This window comes from Pelophylax lessonae (genome assembly GCF_965119305.1).
Source record: "Pelophylax lessonae genome assembly, chromosome: 2".
Taxonomy (NCBI): domain Eukaryota; kingdom Metazoa; phylum Chordata; class Amphibia; order Anura; family Ranidae; genus Pelophylax; species Pelophylax lessonae.
Window position 1 is genome coordinate 205,282,862 of NC_138769.1, and position 16,974 is coordinate 205,299,835.

General features: G+C 41.7%; 1 protein-coding gene across 4 annotated transcripts in view; it reads right to left on the reverse strand.

The window, feature by feature from the left end:
• Positions 1–3,299: 3,299 nt before the first annotated feature.
• Positions 3,300–16,974, reverse strand: part of BCOR (BCL6 corepressor) — a 69,314-nt gene continuing 55,639 nt past the window's right edge. For all 4 annotated transcript variants that reach the window (XM_082244840.1, XM_082244842.1, XM_082244839.1 and 1 more), the window contains 5 exons: positions 15,503–15,669; positions 15,235–15,380; positions 10,212–10,289; positions 8,290–8,434; positions 3,300–4,513 (listed from right to left, as the gene is read on the reverse strand). In XM_082244840.1, the coding sequence (XP_082100966.1) occupies positions 4,222–4,513; positions 8,290–8,434; positions 10,212–10,289; positions 15,235–15,380; positions 15,503–15,669 (828 nt within the window). In that variant the 3' untranslated portion in view covers positions 3,300–4,221. The remainder of the gene's footprint in view (positions 4,514–8,289; positions 8,435–10,211; positions 10,290–15,234; positions 15,381–15,502; positions 15,670–16,974) is intronic.

The following is a 16,974-nucleotide window of genomic DNA, read 5'->3' on the forward strand; positions in this document are numbered from 1 at the left end:
ACTAGAAGAAAAGCGGTTTAACCTTAAACTATGTAAGGGGTTCTTTACCGTCGGAGCGGTACGGATGTGGAATTCTCTTTCACAAGCAGTGGTATCAGCAGGGAGCATCGACAGTTTAAAAAAATGATTAAACAAAAGAGAAAACAGGCGCCTCTCAGTTAAGACTGCGATTTAATATGGCAAACAAGTAATAAAAACTTACATCAAGGTAAGTATAAGCAGACAAGATGGGTCCTTCCGGTGTCCATGTGGAGGCTGGGGCTTGGAGTCATCACTGTGGGTCTGTAATCCTCTCCTCTCTTCATCTTCCTGTCCAGCAGGAAGTGGAGGGTGTCACAGCAGTGAGATGGAGGCTTGGACAGCAGGGTGAAACCGCAGTGAGATGGAGGCTTGGGCCGCACGGTGGCCGTGATGCTTGTCCACAGGATCTTCCGGCGTAATGACTGACGCGTTTCCGAGCATGCGCACTGTGGGGGGAAAAACAGCGCGCGCTCCTTTTTTCAAAGTCAAAGATCCGACTTTGAAAAAGGAGCACGCGCTGTTTTTCCCCCCACAGTGCGCATGCTCGGAAACGCGTCAGTCATTACGCTTTGTAAAAAAGCTGTGAGATTGGGCTGTGACTGTGACACAGAAGGGTCCCCAGCAGCACCTAAGGGGTCTGTAGGAGAAATTTTATCCTGGGACTCCATTTTAGACTGGTAAGAAAAAAAATGCACTGTCCCTTTTGCGATCTCACTGCTATCTCAGCGGGCTACTAAACCTCAGGCTAGTACAATCTAATAGCAGAGTGTACAAGGAAAACCCACAGGGAACCCCAGAAAAACGTTACCGAACCGCTGATGAGACTGCCAGCATGCTCTGTGAAAATGAAAGGGAAACTAATCTACACAGGAAAAGGAAGAAACAGCCTGTGTCTTTGCTAGACCTAAAGTGCCATGCCGCTCGCCTGCCCAGTAATCGTGGACCACAGGAAAATGGCCGCCCCATGTATTCCAATAGGGAACTAACAGAAAATGTCTGCCCATATAACACAATGGTAAAAAGAACACACGTATCCACAGCAAAATGGTGGCCCCCACAGCGCCATGCGGCCTCCAAAAGGGGTCCCAGAACATCAGGCATCGGAGGGTCCCTAGGAAGGGACCCCACCAGGACCCATCAAAAAAGGACGCAACAGCGGCCGCAATATTTCTGCCCCCCAAGGTAGGAACCTGCACAGGGCTGGGGAAAATAACGAGGGGTTTGGGCCTAGTCCTCCCGACAGGCCAGGAGAACCGAGGGAGCCAGAGGGTCAGACTATTCCAGGGATAGGGCCCACACCCGCCCTGAGACCGCTAGAGGTTTTGGGGGACCATTACTCACCATACCACGATACCAGGTGGGCACCACTCCAAAACACGTCACCTCCTACCCAGGATGGGGGTGCTGTCAGCCAGGGGGTACGCCGTGACTCAGGGTGTTCCAGGTCAATAGTGTCCCAGCGAGATGGTTCAACTCGTAGGCTCGTCCCCATTCGTCAGGGCACTGTCGTGGCAAGGCCTAGTTCTGGACTTTAAACTGCTCACACTTGCTAGCCAGGCTGGGAGACCTTAAGGATCTAGATTATCCCGTCTGAAACCACAGCTGGCTGTTGCTTGTAGTTCTCCAGGAACTAACTAGTGAAAATAAATCACAAAATAATAAAAATTCCCTATTTACAGCTAAGACTGAAGTCCCAGCAGGGAGCTTGGTCCTATTCCTAAAACTAGGCAGAAACAAACTGCAATCTGAAGCAGAGTGTGTGGGGTTATGCCTGCAGGGACAGTCCCATGGGCGTGGTAAAGTTTTTTTTTTCCTGCCTAGTACCTTTTCCTGATTGGAGGAGCATAACCCAATGGTAATGAAGATATGGAGCTGCGTCTGTCCATGAACGATAGTAAAAAATTTGGGTACACCGTTGCATGACTGTGTAATTGTCAGTTAAAGTCACGCAATGCAGTATCGCAAAAAGTGGCCTTGTCAGGAAGGGGGGTAAATCTTCCGGAGGTCAAGTGGTTAATCTACATGTGCTCCCATTATGGAGATTTTGAAATTAAAGAGAAAATTATAGAGCTAGGAATGCAGTAAACAGAGGAGCCTTGATGTGGGCACTGTGGCTTACGCATATATTTGAACATGTGAGCAAACAAAACCCTCTGTTTTTAACGTAAATTGTTAGACAAGGTTAAATTTGTTTTTTTTTTGCAGGCTGGCTGGTAAGTGTGCTGGAAAATCTATGTTTGCTTACCATTAACAATTAATGTCACCAGCATGTGTCTAACAAGCAATGTATTAACCACTTTAGCCCCGGGGGATTTGGCTGCTCAATGACCAGGCCCTATTTTGCGATTCGGCACTGTGTGACTTTAACGGACAATTGCGCAGTCGTGCGACGCTGTACCCAAATGAAATTGATGTCCTTTTTTTCCCACAAACAGAGCTTTCTTTTGGAGGTATTTGATCACCCGTGCAATTTATATTTTTTGCACTATAAACAAAAAAAGAGATACATTTGAAAAAAATAACAATATTTTTCACATTTTTTTATATGAAATTCTCAAAAAAAAAAAGAAAATGTAAAAATCAAAATTTAACATTTTAGGCCAATTTGTTTTCTGCTACATATTTTTGGCAAATAAAAAAATCGCAATAAGCGTATTTTGATTGGTTTGCGCAAACGTTATTGTGTTTACTAACTACGGGAAAGATTTATGTCATTTTTATCGTTTATCAGTCAGATCGGACCCCTGACTGACATTTTTGACACTTTTGGGGGTGCCAGTGACATTACTACAGTAATCAGTGCTATAAATATGCACTGTTACTGTAAAAATGACACTGGCAGGGAAGGGGTTAACTTTATTAGTGATCAAGGGGTTAATTGTGTCCCTAGGGGCATGATTCTAACTGTCAAGGGGCGTGGCTAGTGAAGTAACCACAGAGACATGTCTCCCGCTGAAATCCGCTGCTCCTGCATGGAACTTCCGATAAGGTCCGCCTGAAAAATTGACAGGCGGACTGGATCGGAAAGCCCGTGTGAAAGGGGCCTATCTTTTAGCTGGGGTTGTCATCCAGGCAGTATCACTCCACTACACTACTGCAGAGGACAAATCCTAGCAGTGCTGTCTGGCAAGGATTCCTGGATCAAAAGTTGGTTTACAGACATTACATAAATACAGATCTTTAATAAAATGTATTTAGCGGTTTGCCTGAACCTGAGCTTTATACAACCTTTACACATCTCGGTGAGCTAAAAAACCTCAAAAACACATTGTCCATTTACCAAATGGTTTTATTGCCTTTTTAAGAAAAAGTCTTGTAAAATATAAATACAAAGGCAGGTGGTTTACTTACAAAGTTTAGACACAGATCTCAAAACATTGCACACACATCTCAAGAAATGATTCAGTCTATATACAATTTAGCTGGACCTCAACACTTTATAATACAGTCTTAATATTTTACATGAGAAAACAAAAATAGCTCAGTCTTCTTTCATTTTAAATTAGAGCATAAAACATTTGAACGTATGTATATATTTATATATGTATAGAGGTGTGTGCACACATATATATAAATGCATACGTATATATACACACATATATGCACACACTCAATTTAAGTGTGAAAATTAACATTTCAGAGATCTTAAATTAGAATACAAAAATTCAAACAAATCTCTATGGATAATATATATATTTATATATATATTTATATATTTATAATTTTCTTTATATTACAAAACATTGGATCATATCCAACAATGCTTACCAAAAAACAGGTAATTTCTGTAAACATAAAAAAAAAAAAAACGTCATGAAGTGCCAACAACTCCTCATAATCTGCATGACTTTCGAGTACAAATTATAAAGTATCTTTCGTGCCTTCAGTGCTTTGTAAAGTCAAAAGTTTTAATTAAAAAAAAAAAAAAATTTCGATAATATTAAAATAAAGCGTACAAGTAAAAACATAATTAATTTTCCCAACGCAAATGTGCACTGAACCTTTCAGGACCATAGAAATTTAATTAGAGCTTTTGGAAAAAAAAAAAAGGAAAAAATAAAAAAATCAGTCCAATATAAGCGAATATATAATAATCTTCTTTTTTACACTTATTTATAGAATAGTGTTCTCTCTCTATAGCACATATTCACAAAATAAGCATCCGTTTTATATTACACTGTTAGGTAAGGGCCTGGCTTCTTAACAGCTGGCATACGACGTGTCTCCTTCAGGATCCAAGCACTCGATGGACGATCCAAGTAATGTTTGCAGTTCACTCATAAATTCCACCAGCTCGAGCAGTTCTTTGCTGTCTGGACTGAAGCCTTCAAGATCGTCTGGAGAGGAAAATAGCTGGCTAAAAGATACTTGCTTGTAGAATTCTGCTTCGGTAATGCTAACTACTTCAAGGTGAGGGTATTCGCTTCGGAATGATTCCGAGGACGTCTTTAAACGCTTGGCCACATCTGACAGAAGCAACCAATTTCTGGGCCTATAAAAAAAAAACATAGCATAATGTTCAATGATAATATCCAAAAAAAATTTCTATATTATTATTATACATAAAACCTCACAAGCAGACTGTTCTGCAAATAGTATGACATAAGAGAGAACCAGCCACAATTATGCAGGTATTTAAATATCCACTCTTTTATAACAGTGCAGGTTTACTTAAACATTTTTTTTTTTTAACTTGCAGAGTTTTTCTGAAACTTTACTTTGTGTCAGGAGTTTTTAGTCCCCGCTGTTTATGGTCAGATCTCCCTTTTATTATTTAAAGAAAGTCAGAGATATCTGATCTCTGACAGACACAGGCCCTTTTCTTCCCATCTACAGAGGGTCAGGGGTCACCAGAAGACCAAGAGTAACGGTTCTATCAGCTGCCTGACCTAACACACTCTACTCTCAGGAGACTCGGGCACTGTGTGATGCCAGGCAGTTGTCAGGCTGTTATCTGTCAGACTTCAGGTGACCTCTGACATCCTGTAAATAGGGAAAAGGGCTATCTGACCACAGACTATTGGAAAAAGAGCCTAATGGGGAAAGACTTGGCAAAAAATCAAGTTGCAGTATTAGCTAATGGGGTACAGCTGTCAGATCAGTTGATTCTGAAGTAGGCAATCTGTCTAGGTTTTTTTCCTGGCATCAATATCTTGGGTATTTTATACAGCAGCTAAATTTTTGCTGAGAATATATTACAGCATAGTTAATCTCTGGTGTAAAGGTAGTATCTCTGTTATAGTTTAGCTATATTAATATGAGAAATTAACGTTTAGGCTTGGGTTGATGGTTAAGAACTAGAGAAAAGGGGTTGACAAGTTGGGGTGAGATTTAAAACTGAAGCTTAATCAAAATCTAACCAGGGCTAAATTTACTACCACCCCCATTTTAAGACTATTCTATCTACCTTGTGAAAGGAAAGATGCTATACTTACCTATTCTGAAGCCGCTCCTGTCTGGTCACATGATCTCTCCAAAGGTGGCTTCAGTGTAGAGGAGAGATTACAGACAACGGCTGGTGACATGAACCATAGGCTTACTATGGGGCATCCGTTGTTGGCTGTCTCTCCTCTACACTGAAGCTGGTGCTGGCGCTGGAACCTGATCATGTGACCGGACCAGAGTGGCTTCAGAATAGGGAAGTATAGCATCTTTCCTTTCACATGGTAAATAGAATAGGATTAGAATAGGGGTGGGAGTAGGTTTAGCCTTAGGCTGGCCATACATTATACAATACTATATGTATATATTATACAATTTTCCTTTAGATTTACAAAAACCATATAAACACTTTCACTTGTATTCAATCAGGCAGGCCTTTGCACTACATAGTTGAAGGTAAATCTAAAGGAAATTGAACAAGAAGATTGTATAATGTATGGCCAGCCTTAGTTAGATTATGACAGAACCTCCACTTGAAGGTCAAAATTACGATGGGGACAAGGATAAATTGCTTAGGATTCCAGAAGTGTTCCACCAAATTATTACATAACCAAAGCACTATAAGAATAACTACCACTACACCTTGGGAAAAATGTTAGTGGAGCTGCAAATGTATGTGACAAAATCATTTGTGCCGACACGTTTCTGTAATAAACAGCCACAACGGTTTGTAAATAGCAGAAAATCAATGTATTACACAAAAGATGCATCTCCAAACTGATATTGGCACTATCATCTCAGACATGGTAAAGCAAGAGGGTTTTATACAGCCAGATAAAATGTGGGAAGCACTATCCTAATAAATACAGAACAACCGCAGCTAATTTACAGATGTGAAAATTCCATATGTGAAAATCTTCGCCTCTTTGCTGCCTGTTGCTCTAAACAGGGATCCTCAAACTACGGCCCTCCAGCTGTTGCGGAACTTCACATCCCATGAGGCATTGTAAAACTCTGACATTCACAGACATGACTATTGATGGGAATTGTAGTTCCTGAACAACTGGAGGGCCGTAGTTTGAAGACCCCTGCTCTAACAGAACAAATCACTATTGGAGCCAGTTGGTAATACAGAGAACAAATCACTATTGGAGCCAGTTGGTAATACAGAGAACAAATCACTATTGGAGCCAGTTGGTAATACAGAGAACAAATCACTATTGAAGCCAGTTGGTAATACAGAGAACAAATCACTATTGAAGCCAGATGGTAATACAGAGAACAAATCACTATTGAAGCCAGATGGTAATACAGACCTCTGACCAGCAGAGAGCGATAAAGAAATGTTACATTTCTGGAACTCCACATTGGAGCTACAAAGATGGATCCACATATAGAGCCACTCCACTAAAATCCACACAAAACTGAAATACATTTTTCATGGCAATTCTGCCCAGACACATGGGATCTGACCATCCGGAACCAAGCATTCAGATCCACATCACCACCACCAATCCTACACTCCCATTCACTATGCCATGCATGTTTCACCTCCCCATTGCTTCATCTGGGTCTATATAAATAGGGGTTACGGGTTATCTTTGTCCTAAGAGAAATCCTGCGTCAAACAACCTTTACTGACCCAAAATTAAAACGGTGTGTGAAGAGGACAGCAAACAAAAGTGTGGCTCCTAAGGTGGCACCCCACAGCCTTATTCCACCGGCTTCAATGATAGTATGCATGGCTCAAAGTAAATAAGAAACAAAAAAAGTGAAGGGAAAAAGGAGACTGCACACTGAGAAGCCCTTTAGAAAGGCAATTACTAATCAGATTCCACACAAAAGATGACTAATCTTTGCTGCTGGCAAGATGAGATTTGTCTAAGGAAGCCAATTAAAGTATTTAGGATATTGCAAAATGTTTTATAGGGGCTTGAAGACACGGAGAACATCACAATACAGTAAGAGATCCTTTCTGCAATCAGACCTAGTAGTATCCACAACTGGCTAATCGTACACATAGACAAAATGACTCCCAACTACCAGAAAGCCATTCACAAACAACTTGGGGAGAAACAAGAACAAAGCATATACACCACAGACTTTCAATTGATTAACCTTTAATTAGCAGAACAAGGACATCAGACTGCAAAGGAAATTTGTACACACTACAAAATGGAAATGGACAACACACCGTAATTACGCAAGGTTGTGAAAGCGAATAGACCTTAATCTAACTAGCAGATAACACAAAGCATCTTAAATGCGTATCTTGCAGCTTATTATACACGGAATATCACAAAAGTGCCATAACATTTTACCCTTAATGAGATAATAAAGCATGAAAGAGGAGCGACTCTCAAAAATGGTGTCTGCTTAATTGTTTTGTGAACAAGTGGACGGCTGTACTATATATAATTTATTTCATCGCTGTGTGCAGTCTGTGAGAAATATAGTCACGTTTCATTGCTGGCAGAAACATATAACCCTCAGTCATGACTATTCAAACTCATGGCAACAAACCTGGCTCACACTGCTGTATGCACTTCAATAATCCACTTACATTGTGCCATGCTAAACAATTTAATTAGCACAAAACCTGACTTTATCTGCCCATATACCAAACGCATGGTATATGCAAGCGTGACAATTTTCTATGTCATGCCTATGTTTGTCTAGTCTGACCCTTGTTGGGACCTGAAATGCATGGGATTTCTCCTTTCCTTATCAATATTAGATGTGCATGTACACACGCACAACTACAAACCTGGATTGGAAAAACCACAATGCAATAAAGAACCTCAAAAGACAATATAAACCTTCCGAAAACTGGAATTATCCATTTCACACCTATGAACTACTAAAATCTTAAAAACGTTAACTTACCCCTGTGAAAGGGAGACTTGGACGTTGTAGCAAGGCAGAAGAGGATTGTCTGAGAACTCAAATTCAAAGGCATCTACACAGTCATCCTCATCATCTGGACCCGGAGGATTAGCCAGGACATCAAACCCACTTTCCTCTTTTGGATCTATGAGAGAGAGAAAATTGTGTTAATAGGATCAAACTAAAACATACACATTCTTCACTTGCAGATTGGAAGCGGCCATTAAATCGGTCATAACAGGGCCTCTATTATAGCTCCATAGATTGCAGGTTTTAAATACTTTAAACAACCCTTCCCTGTTTACTGACAAGTTAGGCCCCTTTCACACAGGTGGACCGTTCAGATCCGCCTGTCCGTTTTTTTGGCGGATCTGAACAGATGCCCCATGCATCTCTATGGGGCATCGGATGTCAGTGGAGACATGTCCGCTGACATTCGATTCGTCAAATCTGGACGGATGGAAGCCCTATTTTCCATCCGTCCAGCAGATTGGATGAGAACGGGCAGACGGTCCGTTCCCATCTGATTCCCCCATAGAGAACAGCGGGACCTGACAGCTCTGTCTCCGCACACGGCGTGGAGACAGAGCTGCCATCCGCCTGAGAAAAACAGAGTCCACCGACGGACTCCCCTGTGTGAAAGGGGCCTTATGCGGCAGGCACAGAATAGTGGAAGTCATTTTTATTTCTCTAAACTTTTTATGAAAGAGGCACAGTGGGGTCAATTTACTAAAACTGGAAAGTGCAAAATGTGGTGCAGCTGTGCATGGAAGCCAATTAGCTTCAAAATTCAGCTCGGTTCAATTAAGTTTTGACAAAAAAAAAAATTAGCTTCAAAATTCAGCTCGGTTCAATTAAGTTTTGACAAAAAAAAAAAAAAAAAACTGGAAGCGGATAGGTTTCTATGCAGAGCTGCACCAGATTTTGCATTCTCCAGTAAATTAGCGCCACTGTGCTGTGGCAGCACGCAAAATCATGTGAAATCATCCCATGTAGGAACCCTATCCTGTTTTCATCACACAAATGCCTATGCTTATGGGTGTCTTTATGTTGGAGTTAAAGTGTACCTGTTGGCAGTGCTGTATCTTGGCCTAGGCCGACAAGGCCCAGGCCTAGGGCGGCACTTTGCAGGGGGGCAGCAAAAAAGCTGCACCCCACACTGAAAAAAAAAAAAAACAGCCTCTTCCCGGCTCCCACACAAAAAGGTTCCCCACCGGCTTGCGCTACACTTTTAGTATAGTGCCAGTCTTATGGGGCGAATTGGGCAGGGTCCAGGAGGTAAATCAGTCCGGCACCCCCATAAAGCGGTCACATTGCTACCTGCCAGTATGTTATTTAATTAGGGGCTGCACAAGTTTAGTCAGGCCTAGGGCAGCACAAAACCTAAATACACCACTGCCTGTTGGGCATAGTGTAGCCATTTTGTACATTACTTCGAGCATGAACAAAGGCTATTCATTTTCTTGGAGTTAGTGTCATTAATGTGACAGAAGGCACATCAAGTACCTAAATCCATAGCAAAGTCAGTAATTAATATTGAATTGCTCTCCTATATATTGCTTTGACAACAAATGTCTTATAAAAATACATTTTAAGTGCAAAGTCACAGGAAAAAGAAACTTAACACAAAGGAATGATCTCTTTCCTTCCACCATCAGTTAAAAGTGAATTACAGAAAACCACTTCAGACCTGCTAAACGTAGGTCAAACAACATGAAGTATATAACGTTCTGGTAATGCCTTTCTAAACTGTGTTCAGTATCTTTGAGTTGTTAGTGACTTGGGAGGATTTATCCTCACCGGAAGCCGTGTAGGACAGAGATCGATAGACTAGCCATAAATCAGGCACGCGTATAAACACACAGTTTTGTGACACTGGCACTCCAAATATGAAATAGTTAAGAGCGGCTGTTTATACTCACCACAGACAGAGCTGCCATAGAAATCCCAGGAAAGTCCAGGGTCGTCTCCATTTCGCCCTTGTAAGTCTGTTAAATATTCTAGGGAGAAAAAAAGAAAAAGGAGTAAATAATCTAAAATACATTAACCCAAAGAAAAGCTGACTATTATTTCACATCATTATAGCAATTGTCTTTGTCAGATATACACTATATTGTCAAAAGTATTGGGACTCCTGCCTCTATATACACAATACCTTTAATGGTTTCCAGTCGTAATCTGTAGGATTCAATATTGAGTTGGCCCACCCTTTGCAGCTATAACAGCTTCAACTCTTCCGAGAAGGCTGTCCACAAGGTTAGGGGTGTTTGTCTATGGTAATGTTTGACCATTCTTCCACAAGAGCATTGGTGAGGTCAGGCACTGATGTTGGAGAGAAGGCCTGGCTCGCAGTCTCCACACTAATTCATTCAAAGATGTTCTATCGGGTTGAGGTCAGGACCCTGTGCAGGCCAGTCAAGTTCCTTCACCCCAAACTCACTCATCCATGTCTTTATAAGCCTTGCTTTTTGCACTGTTCCAAATCATTTGGTGGAGGGGGGATTATGGTGTGGGGTTGTTTTTCAGGGGTAGGACTTGGCCCCTTAGTTCCAGTGAAGGAACTCTAAAGGTCTCAGCATTCCAAGACATTTTGGACAATTTCATGCTCCCAACTTTGTGGTAACAGTTTGGGGATGGCCCCTTCCTGTTCCAACATGACTGTGCACCAGCGCACAAAGCAAGGTCTATAAAGACATGGATGAGCAAGTTTGGGGTGGAGGAACTTGACTGGCCTGCACAGAGTCCTGACCTCAACCCGAAAGAAAACCTTTGGGATGAATTAGTGCGGAGACTGCGAGCCAGGCCTTCCCATCCAACATCAGTGCCTGACCTCACAAATGCGCTTCTGGAAGAATGGTCAAACATTCCCATGGACACACTCCTGAACCTTGTGGACAGCTTTCCCAGAAGAGATGAAGCTGTTATAGCTGCGAAGGGTGGGCAAACTCAAAATTGAACCCTACGGACTAAGACTGGGATGCCACTAAAGTTCATGTGTGTGTAAAGGCAGGTGTCTCAATACTGTTGACAATATATCGCAGAGATAGATATTATATATATATATATATATATATATATATATATATATATATATATATATATATATATATATATATATATATATATATATACACACACACACACTTATTTCAAGGGACAGATCCAGGTCTTTAGTTATTGTCATGTAACTTAATGGTAAAATGTTTACTATCGATCTGCTGAAAACAAATTTAATACAAACACAGCCAGTGTAATAATGCAACCTGATTTTTTTCAAGTAGGTATTTACCGTGCCTACTCTGCTTAGACCATAAAGGTGAAGTTTGTGTTACATAAAAAAATTAACATACATATTCACCTCCATGCTGCAGCCTTGGTGTAACACTGCAAGCTGCCCCCTCTGACACGAAGCCTGAGAACTGAGCAATCACATGACGCTTATCACTCAGTTCTTGGTTTTCCTGGAGCAGAGAGTGGTGACAGTTACCACTCTTCTCTGCCCCCTCTGTCTCCTGATTGGTGAATGGCTCCCGCTGCAGGCAAAAGCCAATCAGGAGTGTGAGTCCCAGGAGAGGCAAGGCTCTCATGGACATCGTTGGATCGAGGGGGGGGGGGGGCTGCTGCACACAGAAGGTTTTTTACCTTTGTGTAAAGATTATTTTACAAGTCATGTGTCCACAGATAGCAGCCATCTTGGCCATGACGTATCCAATTTAGGGTGTGCCCCTATCCTCAATTGATCAATTACATTTGGAAGGATTGGGAAACAGAGATTTCGGGCACAAGAGTTTTGTTAAAAAGATTTCTTTTATTCAACACAAAACTAAATATTTTAAAATCATAGAAAAATACAGGCAAATAATTGTGTATTAAGGACACAGTGAGACCACACAACAATGGTCTATGTTGTACAATATCTCAGTGCATAGAACTTATAAAAGTCGATTTACATACAGTTCAAAGTACAAGATCATTAGTAGTCATATAATCCTTGGAAACGTATTGCTTGATATCAGAAGAACCGCCGACGGACACCCAAGCAGTATGGTGCCGGTCAGCGGGGTCGACTGAAAGTATAAGTTAACATTCACCATGTAATATATGACCTTTGCTCGACATGTTTCGCTTTCTTAGACAAAAAAGCTTCATCTGGAGCATATCATTTCTTTTGTCTGTACATATAGTAATCAGGCACATATCTCAATTTCCATAGAGAATTCTTTAACGAGGAGGACTGTGCGTTTTGGGAAGCTCAAAAAAGGCAATGTATATAGTGACATAGTAGTGAGGGTAATCACTCCATGTCTCATATCAAACTTAGGAAGGACCAGAGCTTAAATGTAGGGAGCGTGTCTCCTCTGCTTGTATGTCGGCCCTTGCCACGCTGTTCCCAGCTTCCGCACAGTCCTCACCGGATGGGGAACCTCCACCACTTTGTGTAAAGATTGCATGAGGGTAAAAAAAACCCTTGTGACTTTACAACCACTTTAAGTGGTATCGCTTCAGCCTGAATGACTACTGCTAGTATTTGTTTTGGTTGCAGGTAGGCATTTAAGTGTCAAGTAAGGACCTTAGAAATTAGCATCTGCTACACTTCATATTCTACAGGCAAGATTTGACAGCATGGGCAGTGCGGGTGTCATGTGACAGCACCAGAGCTATTAAACCTGCGTGTTAAAGCAGGTTTCAATCCAGTCCCTGGGATTTTTTTTTTTATGCGACAGCTAAAATCATACTCTCACTACCTAATTTAGCTGTCTTTAGCATGGTAGACAGAGGGAAAAAACAACTATCACGTCTGCACCGCAAGGCTGCCAGCAACTGTCTCCTGCTGTCTTATAATCAGAAAATGCCCTTGATAAGAGATAACACGTGAACATTCTCTTTTTAAGAGAAGGCGCTTAAACATACACAAGTCTTCTCTTTGTCACAGCAATCTGAAAATGTGAACTAAGCAAAACGATGCAAGACTCTCTAAGAATACATGTCGAATAAAAAGAGCTTTGTCATTCATTAATAACCATTGAAAGCACAGAAAGGCGGAATACTTTCACTGAAAGGCTGAGATGCTTTTCCTTTGGCATAAATTAGACATTCACTGTACACACAGTCACAAGCTTAAGACAAATGCTAGGTGCAATTCTTAGAATAAAAGCCTGACCGGTTTGTAGGGACAGATGTAGGTGGTTGCCTACATTGGGTTGGTCAGTTTTCAAGAGCATACTATAAAGGATCTCAATAAGGCACAACCCCAATGAGCTCATTAAACAGCGGTTCTGCTGCATAAATATGTTAGGCCAATTTTCACTGGGCTCAATGATCCAACAACCAGCAGGCCATGGTGGTGTGGGGTGGTCCAGCTGCATTGATGTAGCTGGTGAAGACTCCATTTACACTAGCGCGACTTGTCAGGCGACTTGGTCAGCCTGACAAGTCGCGGTCGGTCGCCTGCCATTGAATAGTACAGGACCCGTTCTAATAGGAGCGACACAAGTCGCTCCGACTTAGAAAAAGGGTCCTGTACTCCTTTGGGGCGACCTGGAGGCGACTTGCATTGACTTCAATTATATGAAGTCCGTGCAAGTTGTGCCGAGGTCGCGGTGCACAGGTCGGTTCACAGGTCGCCCCAGCAAGTCGTGTCGCCCCTGTCTGAACGGAGTCTTAAACATCCACCTGCCTATTTGTATCCCTCAGAAAGTCTTCTTTAGCCAACAGCCTGATCCCACAGCCATGTCAGCTTTATAATCACCTCCATCTTCTAGACATTGATGTAAAAAGGTATTTCTAGAGTTGTGTGGTCATTTCTTTTGCAAACAATTTTTTTGAATTACCTAATTATGGACAGACATATGTTGATTTCTGATGTCACCAAGTCTAACTTGGGAGCCAGCCGCCTATTAGGGAGCATGTGGCTTCCACTTGCAACAGAGCGGGCCTCTCTGCCGCGAAGATAAAAATATCTTCTTTCAAGCCTATTTGTGCCGTAAAAGGCTGCTCTCTGCAATCCCACTGCAGCAAAGTCACTTTGGCAATCAAAATGCTCTTACTTAATGAATAATTAAAACACTTGCTCAATAATGATAATCATATATGTGTAACACACTAATGCATGTACAGTACATGTCACAGCATGAAAATAATAACAAGCCTTCCTCACAATGGAGATATTTACTAAAACTAGTGCACTCAGAATCTGGTGCAGCTGTGCATAGTAACCAAAATCAGTAGTTTCAACTTGTTCAATTAGGCTTTGACAACAAAACCTAGAAGCTGATTGGTAACAATGCATAAGGCCTCTTTCACATGAACGATCCGATCAAATCCGCCTGTCAGTTTTTTAGGTGGATCTGATCGGATACTCCATGCATCCCTATGGGGCAGTGGGTGTCAGCGGAGACATGTCCGCTGACACCCACGCTGCCATCCGCATCCGATCCTGTACGTGAAATCGGGACGGATGGAAACCCTATTTTTCCATCCGTCCAGGGGATCAGATTGGATAGGATCGGATGAGAGTGGACAGACAGTCCGCTCTCATCCAATTCCCCCATAGAGAGCAGCGGGGCTCTTAGACCTCCCTCTTCGCACACAGAGCGGAGAGAGCTGTCATCTGTCTGCTCAGCGGGGATCAGTGTATCGATCCCCTGCTGAGCAGCATGGAGTCCGCCCACGGAGGTGGACCGTGTGAAAGGGGCCCAACTGCACCAGATTCTGTGTGCACTAGCTTTAGTAAATCCCCCCAAACAGTCTACCAGTTACACTACAGAAAGCCTTTCAAGAAAGAAAAAATGATTCACAAACAGGGAAGAAAAGATGAAGTTTGGAAATCATAAACATTTGCAAATAATTAAAAACAACAAATTACAGAAATCCTCATTTAGCGCTTTTTTTTTTAAAAAACTATTTTCACTTTGGCTACACGCAGCGTCTGATAATAAAACTCACCAGTTAGGAAGGTTTCCATCACCTCACTGTGCGTCATTTTGGCAATTGTTCTCCCGGAGTAAGTTGCCAGAGTAGGATCAGCGCCATATGACAGTAATAATCGCACAATTTCCAAATGATCGTTCTCTACTGCATCATGGATTGGCCTGAGAGTAGAAAGAAACATTATTAAAATCATCTAGATATGCAGCAGTTATAAACTCTCAGGCTGTCTCCAGCACATGAGCCCCTGGGTAATACTAGAGGGGAGAGGACAGCAGATGCCCACCTGGTTCCATCTTGTGCGCTGCAATTAACATCTGCCCCGTGTTCCAGTAGATGCCGGACGATGGTCAACCAGCCTCTAGCACAAGCCTCATGTAATGCGCAGTACCCTGCATTATCTCGGTGGTTAACATCATAGGACTTGCTTTCCAAGCAATAAAGGACGACTTCCTGTATAAGAAAGCAATACGGTTAGAGCTATTGTAACAGGCACAATCATTACTACTACTATGAGCTGAAAAATGCACATGTACAACAAAGACAGATCCAATAAATGAATAAATATCAATATCAGTGCAATATACTGTAAACCATAAAAAAAAAAACATACAAAATAAGCATTTGACATTATAATACCCCATTTTTTTTTTTACTCTGATGTTGCACGTACACATTAAGAAGAAAAACTGTCATTCCACACCACACTGTCTCTTCAAAGTCATATTATCACACACCCAGGATGCGGGTGAATGCCAGTACCTCACTGTCCAGCACTAGGCATTGTTATCATCCTAAAGCCTCTGAAACATTGCATGAGCCCTAGAGAATAACCGCCATCTTTATCCTGAGCCAACATTATCTATATCCAGGGCCAGACTATGCACAATATTTCACAGGCCACTGGAGTGCTGGAGGTAGCAAACACTGCTTAAGTGGGGTACACACTAGTAGAAAATCTGCAGGAAATTCCCATCCGAGGAAAAATCGTATGATTTTACGGCTAGTGTGTACACAACTTTCAGCAGCCGATGCCCACATTTTCAACGAAAAAAAACGTAAGGACAAATATCAACATTTTGTCTGTCCCCAGACAACCAATTTTCGTTTAATGTGTACGCAGTACATCCACGAAAAATCGGATACGAAAGACCGCGCATGATCTGAAGTTGCTAAAGACCCGGAAGTCTAGGAACAAATGTCCCGAAAAAAAAAATCGTACGAGAAATTTCGTGAACATTATGCACTGTCAACTAAAAAAAAAACGGTTATGACCACTGAGCATGAGAGAGAAAAATTGTAGGATATTTCGTCCGATTTTCGTCAAGTGTGTACGAGTCTTAATTTGCCCTGGCGTTATGTAAAAATGATACTGGCTATGGCAGCACAAAGCCTGCATGAGCTAGAACACTCTGCATTTATGCAAAGCTGCCTGTACCAGGTAGGCCAGCACTACCGCAAATTACAGCCATTTGTATCAATATGAAAGGCTGTGCCATCATATCACATTTAATCAATGCAATCATCCGTAATGTCCTTAAATAACTAAATGGCAAGGAAAAGTACCCGCAAAAATGAAAATTAAAGGATTTGTAGATGACCGTCTGAGGTTGCATCAGGACATTAAAATTAATGAAAAGTCAATATCTTAAAACTAGTTACTGTAGGGAGGAAGCAATGTCAACTGCTTAAAAGTGAAAAATGCTCTGACTACATGAAGATTAAATCCTTTCCTTTCTTGTTTCCAGTTCAGTATGT